General features: G+C 46.1%; 1 protein-coding gene and 1 long non-coding RNA gene across 6 annotated transcripts in view; one reads left to right on the forward strand and one right to left on the reverse strand.

Annotated features, from left to right (window-relative positions):
* Positions 1 to 10,556, forward strand: part of LOC146026821 (uncharacterized) — a 55,893-nt gene extending 45,337 nt beyond the window's left edge. The window contains exons 2-3 of the long non-coding RNA XR_014454553.1: positions 5,960 to 6,013; positions 10,382 to 10,556. This is a non-coding gene — a long non-coding RNA (uncharacterized LOC146026821). The remainder of the gene's footprint in view (positions 1 to 5,959; positions 6,014 to 10,381) is intronic.
* The window catches only part of LOC146026819 (vitellogenin-1-like), a 117,385-nt gene that overhangs the window by 43,426 nt on the left and 58,275 nt on the right, over positions 1 to 15,684 (reverse strand). For all 5 annotated transcript variants that reach the window (XM_083157827.1, XM_083157826.1, XM_083157824.1 and 2 more), the window contains 8 exons: positions 11,315 to 11,412; positions 10,401 to 10,525; positions 10,213 to 10,317; positions 9,710 to 9,829; positions 8,595 to 8,778; positions 6,520 to 6,613; positions 1,562 to 1,747; positions 469 to 571 (listed from right to left, as the gene is read on the reverse strand). In XM_083157827.1, coding sequence (XP_083013953.1) covers positions 469 to 571; positions 1,562 to 1,747; positions 6,520 to 6,613; positions 8,595 to 8,778; positions 9,710 to 9,829; positions 10,213 to 10,317; positions 10,401 to 10,525; positions 11,315 to 11,412 — 1,015 coding nt within the window. The remainder of the gene's footprint in view (positions 1 to 468; positions 572 to 1,561; positions 1,748 to 6,519; positions 6,614 to 8,594; positions 8,779 to 9,709; positions 9,830 to 10,212; positions 10,318 to 10,400; positions 10,526 to 11,314; positions 11,413 to 15,684) is intronic.

A 15,684-nucleotide genomic window follows, 5' to 3' on the forward strand; every position in this document is an offset into this window, starting at 1 on the left:
TGCGCCCAGATCATTCGATGGTCGTCGACTAGCGAATGACGTAGAAGGCACGCGCACATCTAAGGTTACTCTGGGCATTCAGAATGTCACCGGGTGATTTCCATGGAAACGCCCAATGCCAAGGGTGCGACTATCCGTTGCTGCCCCCCGCCCGCAATGTTGGGTGCGTGCACCCGGCGAATGCACATGAGCAGAAATGTAGCTGCGCATACGCCAAACATCGGTCCTCTTGCGAACGTACGGTCCTTGCAAACAGACCAGAATAACCATTATGTTATATTTGGCTTTTTTTGTTTGATTTCAAATAACCACAAATATAATACAGCTCTGGTTGTCCTGACCCTGATCTATGTAATGTCCAAATGATTCCCTGCATACGAGCATGGACAGAGCCGCAGTCTGTATATTTATGTGTGACAGAGCTAATTGCAACGGGATGAGTGTATTTCCGGGTTGATCTCTCTTTACCTTCGTCCTCTGTGTCTCCCCCATTGTTCCGGCTGCTACGACGGGAGTTATTTTAGCTGCGGCTGAATCCTCGACATTTCTTGTTATGGCGAACGCCTTGGACCTGCACATAAGACATTACACTGATTATCTTACAGAAAGAGCTGCAAGAAATAGAATGTTCTGCTCCGTATGATAATCCCCACTTTATTTACACGTAATCCCCTCTTATCATTCCAATGCTGAGCTGGGAGCTCCCCTCTACCCCTGCGCCCTGCTTATTAGTCCAGTGGGGTGATCATTGGCTTACCCCCAGGAGCCTACCCCCACCACTGCATGCTTCTTACTCACCACGTTTTGTGTCCCAAGGATTCGTCACCTCCTCATATCCAATGCCCAGGACCTAGTTTGGGGCTTCATGTCATTATCTCAGCCCTAGTTAGTGGAACCTATTTAACTTCTGTTTATTCACTAATTTGTACTAAATTGTTAAATCTGATCTAAAAAATCAGTGGTTCCTAAACTTGGTCCTCAGGACCCCACAAAGTTCATGCTCTCCAGGTCCCCTGTGGAGTTTTATAATGGTGACAAACAGCGCACCTGCCGGGTGACCAGGAAAACGTGACCGGTATGGCGGACCGAGTTTGAGAACCACTCATCTAAACCTTAATTAGAGATACATCATCAAGTCTAAGTGACTCTTTCATGAACTGAATAAACGGCTCCCAATATGGAGATAGAACAAGGGAACGTCGGTTCTTGACCACAGTTCTCTAGTCTGTTTTGGAAAAGCTGTAATAACTGGTCAGTTACTCACAGGGTGGCACCCTAGGCAAACATAAGCCTACTGCCCCTCCAACCCCAAACTACCACCAATCCCTACTTTCCAGACCCTCAAATGAAAGTGTGAAGGTGGTCTCTTAGAAGTCCCACAGCCTCCACCTGCCACCAACAAGAAGGTCTTCCTCATAGACATCCTTTATTCTGCAAAAGGCAGACTCGGTGGCGACCCCAGATCCCAGCACCCTACTAAAGTTAGAGCCGGCCCCGGATACTAATCTAATTCCAAAAAGGTTTGGGAACCACTGAGTTACTGCATTTGCTGACTGGGTACCTTATAGAGACAACTTCCTTTTCTTGCTGATTTGGAATATAATCCATCTTGAAATGTTTCTCTCCAATATTAAACGTTGCTTCAACTTCGGCAGGTAGAATAATGTTGACTTTTGTACGGAGTTCTATCCCGGCCTGGATGAGGTTTGTGTTCACTCCCATCATAAATACGATGTCCTTGTTAATACTGAATAACAAAGGAAAACATAAGTGTCGGATCCTCCTGTTACCGGGAATCTGTAATTACTGCTTGTTGTGTTATAACTTTATCTACTATAGAATGTACAGAATTGTGGGCGCATTGTTCTTTATCACCCTGTTTTTAGAAGATATACTATACAGTATAGGGGGGGAATTCAATTTTTAATGGGTTAAACGCCTGGGTCTAGACCAGTGGTCTCCAACCTTTTTTGGGTCGGGAGCTACTCGCGACAAAATAAACCGCCCGAAGAGCTACTAAAGTAAAAAATGTTAAAAAATCTGCATAATATAAAAAAAAACCACACTGCAATGCCCCACACATAATATGGCACACACTGCAATGTCCAATATGTCACAAACATACCTTCCAACACTGTAGGTGGAGGAGAAGAGACATCAAAAATTTGAGGGTTCAGCTACTACCGTGGAACTCCTGCGAGGCTACATCCCCCATTTTTTCCGCTATGGGGGCATGGTCAGCTCTCTAACAGCTGTAGCCACATGGGGTGCGGCCATGAAAAATGGGGGTGTGGTACACATATGCCCTCAATAGTGCAGTGCCAGATACACATGACCCCAATAGTGCAGTCCGTGATACCCATTATAAATATGCCCCGCACCGTGATGCTCCATTATACATATGCCACACACACAATGCCCATTATACATATGCCCCACAACGTGATACTCTGTTATACAAATGCCCCACACCGTGATGCTCCATTATACATATGCCACACACCGTGATGCTCCATTATACATATGCCACACCGTGATGCTCCATTATACACATGCCACACACCATGATGCTCCATTATACATATGCCACACACCGTGATGCTCCATTATACATATGCCACACCGTGATGCTCCATTATACACATGCCACACACCGTGAGGCACCATTATACATATGCCACACACCGTGATGACGATTATGCCTATGACCCACAAAGTGAAGCTCCTTTATACATATGCCACACACCGTGATGCTCCATTATACATATGCCACACACCGTGATGCTCCATTATACATATGCCACACACCGTGATGCTCCATTATACATATGCCACACACCGTGATGCTCCATTATACATATGCCCAACAACGTGATTCTCTGTTACACAAATGCCCCACACATTGATGCTCATTAAACATATGCCCCACAAATGATGCTCATTAAACATATGCCCCACAAATGATGCTCATTAAACATATGCCCCACAAATGATGCCCATTAAACATATGCCCCACAAATGATGCCCATTAAACATATGCCCCACAAATGATGCCCATTAAACATATGCCCCACAAATGATGCCCATTAAACATATGCCCCACAAATGATGCCCATTAAACATATGCCCCACAAATGATGCCCATTAAACATATGCCCCACAAATGATGCCCATTAAACATATGCCACACACATTGATGCTCATTAAACATATGCCACACAAATGATGCCCATTAAACATATGCCCCAAGGTGTGGGGCATATGTTTAATGGGCATCATTTGTGTGGCATATGTTTAATGACTCAATGCCACACAGACGATGCCCACTTTGCGCACACAGAGTTTTACAATTTTTTTTTACCAAAACGAAGGACTTGCGCGCAGGACTTGAGCAGAGGCTGTGGCGGCGTGGCGCAGGACGGGCTGCTCGGCTGTGGCGTCGATGGAAAGTGTGCGAATTCATGCGCTGGGGACGTCAGGCGGTCACGCGGCACGGAGTCACTCTCTCTGAGACCTCCTGCCGCCAAGCGAGGTTGGAACCGCTACGCTGCAGGAGGTCACTGCCGCAAAGTCAGGACCACAAACTCTGCATTACATCACTTTCTGACCTCCTGCCGCCAAGCAAGGAACCTCTACGCGGCAGGAGGTCAGTGGAAGCTGCCGAGCTACTTCAATACACCCGCCGAGCTACCCGTCGCTCGCGAGCGACGGGTTGGCGAACCCTGGTCTAGACCCTTTTTTTCTCACCTGGTTAATTAACGGTTAACGGGCGTTAATACGTAAACTCCAAATAATTTCACAGACCTATGTGTTAACACGCCACTGCACCTACAAATGGGCCATTTATTAGGGATTTCCTTATGAGCCCTCATTCAATGCAGCCTACGTATGCCTTTGGGGCTGATTGAATAGCCCCGGGGGATCAATTAGCTCGTAGTAAATTACCACGGCTAAGTGAATTCCCACCATGGTAGAAACAAGATTAAACATCAAGGGACATTTAAATTTAGATTAGTTTGTTAATGTTTGGTGATTACATATATTAAACAAGCTTCACTTTTAATTAAAGAAAACTATACCTTAATTATATAAATATATATATTTGTTTTATGTTTTATTTTTTGTTAATTAAACAAAAATGCATACAATATATAAATGAATTAAGTCAATTTTAAATACAAAAACAAATCAGTTAATATGAAAATACTACTAATAAGAATAATAATAATATTATATTATATTTACTCTTTTTTTATTTAATCATTTATTTATTTACATATATAGTAATGCCAGCTTATTCAGCTGAACTTTACAATTGGGGGCAAGCACAGTAATAAGACTGGGTAGTGACAGACAGAGGGGTAATGGGCCGCACACACGGTTCGATTTGGAAACATTTTCTTCTAGGAGCAAAATCAAATCTAAATTGAATCTAAATCAAACAGAGGCCCTTATTCAGATCTGATCGCAGTACAAATTTGTTCTCAAAATGGGCAAAACCATGCTGCACTGCAGATGGGGCAGATGTAACATGTATAGAGAGAGTTACATTTGGGTGGGGTGTGTTGAAACTGAAATCTAAATTGCAGTGTAAAAATAAAGCAGTCAGTATTTACCCTGCACAGAAACAAATTAACTCACCCAAATCTAACTCTCTCTATACATGTTTCCAGGGCCTCCACTAGAAATGTTGGGGCCCGGGGCTGACCTACAGTACGGGCCCCCAGCGGCACAGCGCCATATCTCCGGCCGCCCCCTCCCCACGCGCCTGTCCCCTCCTACCAGCATCCCGCCTCCCCCTACCCCGTCCCCATTATGATTGCTTACCATCACACTCGTGCAGCATGCAGAGCGCTGAGCCCCTCTGTGTCCTAGGCTCGGCGCTCTGCAGGCTGAACTGTGTATTGTGCGTGCCTGGCCACTGGAGCCGGGTGGCGGAGGCTGTGTGCGGGTGCTGGGTGGGGGGGGGGGCTGTGGGTAGCTGCCCGGGACAGCTGTACCCAGGGCACCCCCCTGTCGACTGCCCTGCATGTTACATCTGCCCCACCTGCAGTGCACCTGGTTTTGCTCATTTTGAGAACAAATTTGTACTGCGATCAGATCTGAATAAGGGCCAATGTTACCTGCCTTTGATCTAGATTCTATCCCCGCAGCACCGGGTTCGAAAGCAGAAAGAGACTTTCCTGGCAAGTCTATTTCTGCTGCGATCTGTAAGACTGAATGCAGTTACCTGCTGCTCTATGCAGCATCCCCCCTCCGCCCTCCCGCCGCCTTCCGTCCCTCCTGTTTCATTCCGGAAACCCGCCGGATCCCGGCGGCCATCGATATAAAATCAGTATCATTGGCTGCTGGGATCAAACCGTGTATAGGCCCCAAAAGTGGGCCCTGCTTGCATTCTGTAGGGAAATAGGGATTTCATACAAAACTAAATGTGTTATATTTTCATATTGATACAGACACCTCTCTGCAGTAAAATAGATTTGGTGGGTTACATGATCTACCTATAATGCAATATTTGTCGGGTGCTGGAGGGGATCCCGACAGTCATTTATTTGACGTCCGGATCCCGACTGTTAAAATACCGATGCACGGGTTTCCGACGGCCACCAGCTATTCTCCCTCGTGGGGGTCCAGGACCCCCATAGAGGGAGAATAGAACAGGCAGCCGCCGGTGCCCGCAAGGGGCTCTGTTGCGCTCACCACGCTGTCTGAGTCTGGCCAGTCGGGATCCCGATGTCGGGTTGGGATCCCGACTGTCACAACCCTGTACCACACCCATATTTGTCATGAGGTCAGAGGATTGTGAGAAAGAGAATACATGTAAGATTTGTGTGAACTAAGGGGATGATGTTTAATCAAAGAGTATGAGATGTTTTATCCTGTATATACATTTTCTATTTGTCAGAATTAATTTATTATCATTAACAAGCTACTGTTCTCTGGTTTCTCTGGTTTCCAGGCTAAAAGAGATTGTCTATCAGTCAACATTTGATGTAAAGTCTACCAGGATATGGTAAAATAAATATATTACTGCTTCAAAGTGTAATATCTGTTACTTGATATACTGCAGTTACTACTTCTCTATGCTGCTGCTAAGTGCACCAGCTGCTGTGCTAATTTTGGGTGGCAGGGGTCTGCGGGACCACCGACGGGTCTGTTATTGCTCCGCTGCCGGACCACCGGGACCAGCAGATCTTCCTGTCCGTGGTCCAGGCGCTCTTCCTATAAATGCCCCACAGAAAATGGCTGCTCCCTCAAAGCAGATGCCATGTTGCAAGGGATATTTTTTCATTGTGTCGGGAGGATTGCCAAGACCACAAAAAGGTAGATCCCTGTGATCTTTGCAGTGCGCCAGGCTGCGTATCCCTGGTTTATACATTACAGCGGATGGTATAATCCAAGCTATGTAGTGTTATAAATGACAGATCCGCAATGTAAATGCTATTGTTTGGGACTCACAATAGATGCTCTGTAATTGCTGTTACACTGTAAATAAGTTGCACAGGACATTATAGTCACCTCAGGGAAAACTTGGATTTCAGGTTTATGTTGGATACAAATAACTGGTGAATGCTTACACCCTCTCTTAGCTCAGGAGTGATGTGAGCTTGAGCTGTCAAAAAATAAATACAAATTAGATTTCTACACAATACTAAATAAAATAAAAGATTATAACTTTGGTTAATACACTATGTAGACTTAAGTGATTGTCCGTGAAGGTTTAAAACAGATAGAGGGGCCCACATTAGATCAGTTGCTAACAAAATGGATGCCAGAAGGAGATAACTAAAATTTGATCATCGTAGGCTGGACGATTGGGGTACATGTGTAAGAGAAGCCCCCCCCCCCCCAATTTCTTCTGGCATGAGGGGCTGTCCCCACAAAACTTGGAGGCTCCAAGGAGAAGCATGGGACCATGAAGCAGCGGGCATGACACTATGTGCGCACAACAATGAGGGATGACCACAGCTCAGTGGGGGCAATCTATGAGTCATTGGGGCCTGTCCTCGCTGCACGCCCTGTGTACCGGCTGCAGGTGGCAGTAGCGCACGCAGGGGGGGTTTCTGAGTACCCAGAAACCCCCCAGGAGTCTAAGGGCCCTCAGCTGAAAGCTGAGGGTCCCCTCTTTCCATGGGTATAAAAATTGTAAAAATCGGCCATTGGGAACCAGAGATAACTGACTTCAAAGCAGTGGTCCCCATCCAAGCCTGTAATTGTTATTCCCAGTCAGATATTTCAGGTTCTGTCTGATTTAGAGTTTTTACGAGGATATATTCCAAAAGCTGGGCCTCTTCCCCTTTGATAGACACTAGTAGCTTGTTGCTACTGTGCCCAGAACCAGAGATATCAGCCTTCGAGCAGCTGGTTACTGCTCCAGCTCCACACACCTGGTATGTAGTATTATATACTCGTGGGCAGATTGCTCTGCCTCCTGAACTTTGATCCCCTAGTCCCCAGTACCATTTGGTAGGAGGGATTCTCTAGTTTTTAATTCCATTAAAATCTAAGAAATCTATTTCCGGGAACTGGAGATATTTGCAGTCAAGCAAGCTGTCCTCCCACCAGAAAATTGTGAATAATAAGCCCACTCCACTATACATCCCTCCTCTGCATATTAAACATCCTCTACCACCCTGGAAATTATGTTTTAGGGCCCCTTCATTCAGCCCAATGTCCCCTTCTCCCACCATATCTCCCACCATCTGTGCAGTAAAGAGGTAATTAGTGGAAATTACTGATCAAGGCCCTACATGCTGAGCGGTTGATTTAATACCCTCTACCACCCGCGGGACATCAAAGCTTCCCCCACCCCTACCGCTGGAGGATCGGTAGGGGACCCCAATACATTACTATGCCCAGGGGTCTACACTGCTGCTGACGCCCCTGTATGTATATGTATGTATGTATGTATGTATATATATATATATATATATATATATATAGTTTTTTTTTAAAATTATTATTATTATTTATATATATATTTGGTCTATCTATAATACTTTAACTGACCCGGCATATACTGGGTCACCTAAGTGTCCATCTCCGTGCTTTGCTCCGCCCCTCTGGAAACCCCCTTCTGAAAATCCTGCGTTTGCCACTGGGTGGAATGAAGTCCATTCTAGCACCCGACACAAATCAATGTAGTTCTTTCATTTTGCTCATTTTTGCTTTGCTCAAGCATCATTTTGCTGTGATGCTTCTAGCACACTCTGGTCTATATCTCAGCATTGAAATACAGACCAGTATTTTAGCACAGCAGCAGAGAGTGACACCCCAGGCAGGGAATTTAATTGGTTTTGAAAGGTGCAGGGTACTAAAATAAATACTATATAATTATATTTATAGATACTTTTATAGATATTTATAAATACTATACATAATGGACGCTTGGGCCTCCATCGCCGCGAATGGGGTGCGTGAGCGTCACGCTGAATGCTGCACCTGGTTCCGATCCGATGGACATCTGTATAAAATGCAGAGTGACCAACACGCCTGCTCCCACATTAAGTACATTTATCTGTCACCTCTATTATTGAGGTGAATCTATTTTTAGTTTTCCATTTGAGCACTGTATCGCGGATTTCGGTCTGCACCTTGTAATTGCGCCCTTGTGACGGACGAGTAGTGCAGACTGGTTTCCAGTGGCAGGCCCACACAGGTTGGGACAATGAGGCGATTTTCACTCGACAAAAGCGCCTTAGACCATCGTATGTCCAGGCCGTTCTGGAGGTCCCTCACAGCTGCTTGTAATGTGGCGTGCCTTCCGATGGGGAGAAACTATGGATAGATAATGTCATGTCATCTGTATTAATGACTACAAAATGAGTTGGTTTAGAAAATTGCTACAGACTGGATTGCTACAAACTCAGGGAAAATACAGTCAATGTAGAGGACAGAGTATCAGTGCCGGATTTCGGCTAGGCACATGAGTAGTGGGCATATGGGTGACACCTGCTTGGGGCGGCTCAGCAGTTACCATTTTGGGTACTTATGTAATATCTGGACTCCCGTTTTTCTTATGAGACCGCGTCCCCTCGCGGGGCTCGCTGCGCTCGCCACACTATATAAAATCAACTCCATGCGTAGTTGGATAGTAGGGGTATGAAAAAATGGGGTGCATTTAACATGGGAGTCCAGATAATACATAAGTACCCCATTTTGAATTGCCTCAAATGGACTTTGAGGTCTGAGCTCTACAACTGGTGGGCAGCGGACAGTCATGGCATTCTTAGAGGGGGCCTTATCTTTAAGTCCACCACTCCACAGCGCATGAAGAACAGTCATACTGAGGATGTAAATACTTGGTTCTAAGGAGACAAATCAGGAAGCTCCTTCTTTTGATTGTCCCAGAATGATGGAAGACAGAGGAGCATCACCTTCCCAAGCAATGGCTGTTTATACTAAATTCTGGAATACTTCTATGCCAGAGAGAAATAGCTACCTACAGTATATATAGCTCAATATAGTAAGATCATGATATCTGTCAAACTTTGACTTAACTTGCTCTTTAAAGTGACCAAAACTGGTCAGAAAGTCACCTTTGGGTATGACGAAGGTTTGCAGATCTATTATGACTTCTACATAGAAACATAACATTTGATGGCAGATACTTGGCCCATGTAGTCTAGATCTTGGAAAAGCAAGATATTATATGTAAACTATATTAGTTTTACAAAGGAAACAATTAAGTACAATAGGTTAACCTTACCTTAAGAATGTTTTCTATGGAATTTTTGTTCAATTCATGATAGAAGAGCTCTTGTCCAAACATCTTGACGTACGCTGATGCAAGAGGGTCCTTGGAAGATAATGGTTTCCAGGCGTGCAGCTACAGGAGGCGGAGAGAGATAAAATATGGACTGAGTCTTATAGAATCATGAATCATAATGTGGGCCATCACTCAGGGCTGTTGTACAGTAGGTGTGAGGGTGCTTCCTCTGTGTGTGTGGGGTTTATTTACCAAGGTTGGCTGTTCCCTGGCGTCTATAAGTCCAAAATGTATTAAGAAAATGCAAAACCCGATGGCTCTCATATTTTACATTTATGCGCGACGCGTTGTTTTTGTGTTTGCAATTCCTTGCTGGATATTTTATGGGAGTTGCAGAGTGTGATTTATATGCACAGTGTGTTGTTATTTTGTACGAATGTCCCCAATGTATGAGCCCAGGGTTAATATAACAATGTTATTGCAGTTCTTGGATAGTCCCCTACCTTTTTCATCATATCCATAATTTTCTTTACGTTTTGCAGGCTGCTTTCAGAGGAGAAATGTCTGTTCATTAATAATTCCTGAAGTCCTTCAGCGTGATAGCCAATCTATAAAATCACATGAAACGCAAACACTGAATCGCAGAATAATGTATTTGTGCTTCTGCTACAGGGACACAGAGATTTCTTACCTCAAACAGATCGGTGAAGACCCCCAAGAAGTACGTCTTGAGCCTGCCGAGTGCGGCCCACGGAAGAACGTCGGTTGGCTTGTGCAGTAGGTAAAATGTGCCCTCAAATCCCGACATCAGAGAATCTGAGCACAAAACAAACAAACAAATGCTTTTACCAACAAGATCAATCAATGTAATTAAAATAAATATATGTTCATTGACAAATGAAAGAGGCAGAACAGTATCACATATATGAGGCGTCTCTTTGCAATTAGACCAATAAATGATCAGAACAATACGGGACAGATTCCTTTCCAAAAAAAAAAAAATTTAGTCAATATTTTTTTTTTAATTAACATTTTTGATATAGCGCCATTGCAACGCCAATTAGAAGAACTCATAAAATGCCAAACGTGCAAATTTTTGTTCCTCTGTTTTGATATAGTGCCAGAGCAGACGCGTTTTGCAGCATTCAAGTACTGCATTTCCAGCACACAGTAGGACTTTACATCAGATAGGGCCAGATGTAGCAAGCTTCAAAAAGTGATAAAATGGAGAGTGATAAACAGCCAGCCAATCAGCTCCTACCTGCCATGTCGCAGGCTGGGTTTGAAAAATAACAGACAGGAGCTTATTAGCTGGCTGTTTATCACTCTCTGTTTTATCACTTTTTGAAGCTTGACACATCTGAACCATAATCATAAGTCAATTCAATGGGGGAAATGTACTAAGATGGGAGTTGTATGTCACATGGGATGTTGCTATGGGCAACCAATCAGATGCTATATATTACAGTATCTTCTAGAAGGTGCTAAATAAATAATAAGTCGATTCTGAAATAGAACTCCCATCTTAGTAAATTCCCCCCATAGTGGTAAGGTGAACAATACTTGCTGGACAATTCTCGCCCGTAACATTGCGTAAGGTTGTACCTGAAAATGTGCTGTAGGCGAATCCACTGCGAAACGCGTTTCTTCTCGCTTCATATTTAGACTTCAGAAGTGTAACCGCCATGTTGCAGGCAACCGCCCTGGTGACAAACAGATGTTTTACCTGCTTAAAGCTCCCATCTAAATCACAGCAGTGCAGGTGCAGAGGTGCCCCCCCCCCCCCCCCCGAAGTACCAGCCAGTCAGCTCCTAACTGCCACATTACAGGTTGTGTTTGAAAAATGACAGCTAGGGGCTGGTTGGTTGGTACTTTATCTCTCTCCAAGGCTTAGTATGCTAGCTCAATGTTTTCCAAATGTTTTTCATTTCTGTGCATGCGCTGGTTGCGTGCATCCATGACAAAAGATTGATCGCCGGGTGCACGCACCCAACATTGTGGGTGGGGACTCGCCCATGGGAATGGGCGGCGGCCGTTGAAAGATGTGGGAGTTTCCCACTGGCCTGCGAATGGATATTTATGTAAAACCTCCGTTCGCATGCTGGGCGAATGAGCACGGCGTGCAAATGGGGAAGATTTGTACCCGGGATTCGCAGGGCAGCGTCTGGTGGACTCGCAAGGCGTATACGCAACCTTGCGAGCCAACCAGAATAAGGTCCTGTTTCTGTTAAAGATGAAAGTTATGAGAGGTTTGTGATCTGCGCTTTCTATGGTCAATTCCAGAGGGGAACTGCAGTTGGGGGTCTTCCTTTACAAAAGCCAAGCCTGGAGACCCTTTGACACTGCAGCAGTTGTGAAACTACAAGTCCCAGCATGTTTTCCCAACAGCTAGAGAGCCAAAAAGTGGCTAGGCCTGTTATAGACCATGGTATAGATAATTAGAATGGTGCACGGTCTGCACCACAAGGTCCAGGAGGGAAACATAGAGGAAATGGTGTAAGGTCACTAGGTCGACTCAATTATAGTTGACATACATTAGCCGCGTTTACCTATTTCAGGTGTCGACTCAATGTATGTTGACCTTTATTGAGTCAAACCTATGACCCACACCCGAGGAAACATGACATCACAGACATGACAGGGGTTGAGTGTCCCGCCAGGAAACCGGGTCATTTACCGGTGGGCCGGCCCAAAACTCGTTCAAAACGGGCTCCCCCTTGGGCTGCCTGGGCCGTGGGCAGCGGCCGCGGCACTTTGCCCAAATCCAAAATCGCCGTGGGAGGGCTGGTGCGCATGGTGAGCCTTCAAGCTGGCTCCCAGCTCCTGTTCCCCCTCTGCCCGGGTACTCGGCTAGCAGAAAGAAGCAGCAGGTGAGGCCCCCCCCCCCAACGCGTTACATATACATACACCACCGCCGACGACGACCCCCCAACTTACTTATGCCGCCGCCAGTCGCCACCCCCACCCCCGCACTCTGCAGGAAGATTCCTGGGCCGGATTCAAGTCCCAATCCGCCCCTGGAACACAAGGAATATCTCCCATCAGAGGTGGTAGAGGTAAGACAGTAGAGCAATGTAATCATGCATGGGATAGACATAAGGATCTCCTTATATTGAAATCAGGATCAAATAGGGTTCAAGGTAACACTATGGCTAAAGGTGCGCATACAGGTTGCGATATGTGTGCTGTGCGTTTTGTACTTCATTTGTGCAGTGTGATTTTGGCACTTGTAGGGGGTGCGATGCGATCTACTGTAATGTGCGGGTTACGATGCGATGTGATTTTAGCCTCTCTGTTTTTTTTGGGGGGGGGGGGGGGGAGTTCATAGTTACCTAATGGACATCGCATCGCGTGTACTAAAAAACTGATGTGATGCGTACAGGCAGGTACATGGTGAGATTTTAAGTGGTGCGATGCATTTTGAACTTTAAAAGTTCAAAACGTATGTTAAAATCACAACGTGTATGGGCACCTTAAAAAAGGAGCAGACTAGATGGTCCGGATGGGTTGAATCTGATGTCACATTCTAGGTTTCTAAATTCTGGGCTTCATCTTCCACATGTGTTATGTCAATGGTCGCTGGTCCTTGGCTTTCCCCATTCTATCTTCTCATGCCAATGTCTATAACCCTCCAGTGTGCATTGCTGTGACAGTGTGTGAGATACCTCTATGCAGTTTATGGGAACCTTATGGGCTTATTCCTACACACTTACAACTCATGGAGATCAGTGCCGCTGTGACGTGTGTGTCAGTATGTGAGATACCTCTATGCAGGGACGCACTACACACTTACAGCTCATGGAGATCAGGTGCCGCTGTGACGTGTGTGTCAGTATGTGAGATACCTCTATGCAGGGACGCACTACACACTTACAGCTCTTAGAGATCAGGTGCCGCTGTGACGTGTGTGTCAGTATGTGAGATACCTCTATGCAGGGACGCACTACACACTTACAGCTCATGGAGATCAGGTGCCGCTGTGACGTGTGTGTCAGTATGTGAGATACCTCTATACAGGGACGCACTACACACTTACAGCTCATGGAGATCAGGTACTGCTGTGACGTGTGTGTCAGTATGTGAGATACCTCTATGCAGGGACGCACTATACACTTACAGCTCATGGAGATCAGGTGCTGCTGTGACGTGTGTGTCAGTATGTGAGATACCTCTACGCAGTGACGCACTACACACTTACAGCTCATGGAGATCAGGTGCTGCTGTGACGTGTGTGTCAGTATGTGAGATACCTCTACGCAAAGACGCACTACACACTTACGGCTCATGGAGATCAGGTGCCGCTGTGACGTGTGTGTCAGTATGTGAGATACCTCTATGCAGGGACGCACTACACACTTACAGCTCATGGAGATCAGGTACTGCTGTGACGTGTGTGTCAGTATGTGAGATACCTCTACGCAGGGACGCACTACACACTTACAGCTCATGGAGATCAGGTGCCGCTGTGACGTGTGTGTCAGTATGTGAGATACCGCTACGCAGTGACGCACTACACACTTACAGCTCATGGAGATCAGGTGCCGCTGTGACGTGTGTGTCAGTATGTGAGATACCTCTACGCAGGGATGCACTACACACTTACAGCTCATGGAGATCAGGTGCCGCTGTGACGTGTGTGTCAGTATGTGAGATACCTCTACGCAGGGTCGCACTACACACTTACAGCTCATGGAGATCAGGTGCCGCTGTGACGTGTGTGTCAGTATGTGAGATACCTCTATGCAGGGACGCACTACACACTTACAGCTCTTAGAGATCAGGTGCCGCTGTGACGTGTGTGTCAGTATGTGAGATACCTCTATGCAGGGACGCACTACACACTTACAGCTCATGGAGATCAGGTGCTGCTGTGACGTGTGTGTCAGTATGTGAGATACCTCTACGCAGGGACGCACTACACACTTACAGCTCTTAGAGATCAGGTGCCGCTGTGACGTGTGTGTCAGTACGCGAGATAACTCTACGCAGGGACGCACTACACAGTTACAGCTCATGGAGATCAGGTGCTGCTGTGACGTGTGTGTCAGTATGTGAGATACCTCTACGCAGGGATGCACTACACACTTACAGCTCATGGAGATCAGGTGCCGCTGTGACGTGTGTGTCAGTATGTGAGATAACTCTACGCAGGGATGCACTACACACTTACAGCTCATGGAGATCAGGTGCCGCAGTGACGTGTGTGTCAGAGACGCACTACACACTTACAGCTCATGGAGATCAGGTGCCGCTGTGACGTGTGTGTCAGTATGCGAGATACCTCTATGCAGGGACGCACTACACACTTACAGCTCATGGAGATCAGGTGCCGCTGTGACGTGTGTGTCAGTATGTGAGATACCTCTATGCAGGGACGCACTACACACTTACAGTTCATGGAGTTTAGGTGCCGCTGTGACGTGTGTGTTAGTATGTGAGATACCTCTGCGCAGGGAAGCACTACACAATTACAGTTTATGGAGATCAGGTGCCGCTGTGACGTGTGTGTCAGTATGTGAGATACCTCTACGCAGGGACGCACTACACACTTACAGCTCATGGAGATCAGGTGCCGCTGTGACGTGTGTCAGTATGTGAGATATCTCTATGCAGGGACGCACTACACACTTAAGGCTCATGGAGATCAGGTGCCGCTGTGACGTGTGTGTCAGTATGTGAGATACCTCTGCGCAGGGAAGCACTACACAATTACAGTTTATGGAGATCAGGTGCCGCTGTGACGTGTGTGTCAGTATGTGAGATACCTCTACGCAGGGACGCACCAGACACTTACAGCTCATGGAGATCAGGTGCCGCTGTGACGTGTGTGTCAGTATGTGAGATACCTCTACGCAGGGACACACTACACACTTACAGCTCATGGAGATCAGGTGCCGCTGTGACGTGTGTGTCAGTATGTGAGATACCTCTATGCAGGGACGCACTACACACTTACAGCTCATGGAGATCAGGTG

The sequence above is a fragment of the Crinia signifera genome, chromosome 8, assembly GCF_055691185.1.
Source record: "Crinia signifera chromosome 8, ASM5569118v1, whole genome shotgun sequence".
NCBI lineage: Eukaryota > Metazoa > Chordata > Amphibia > Anura > Myobatrachidae > Crinia > Crinia signifera.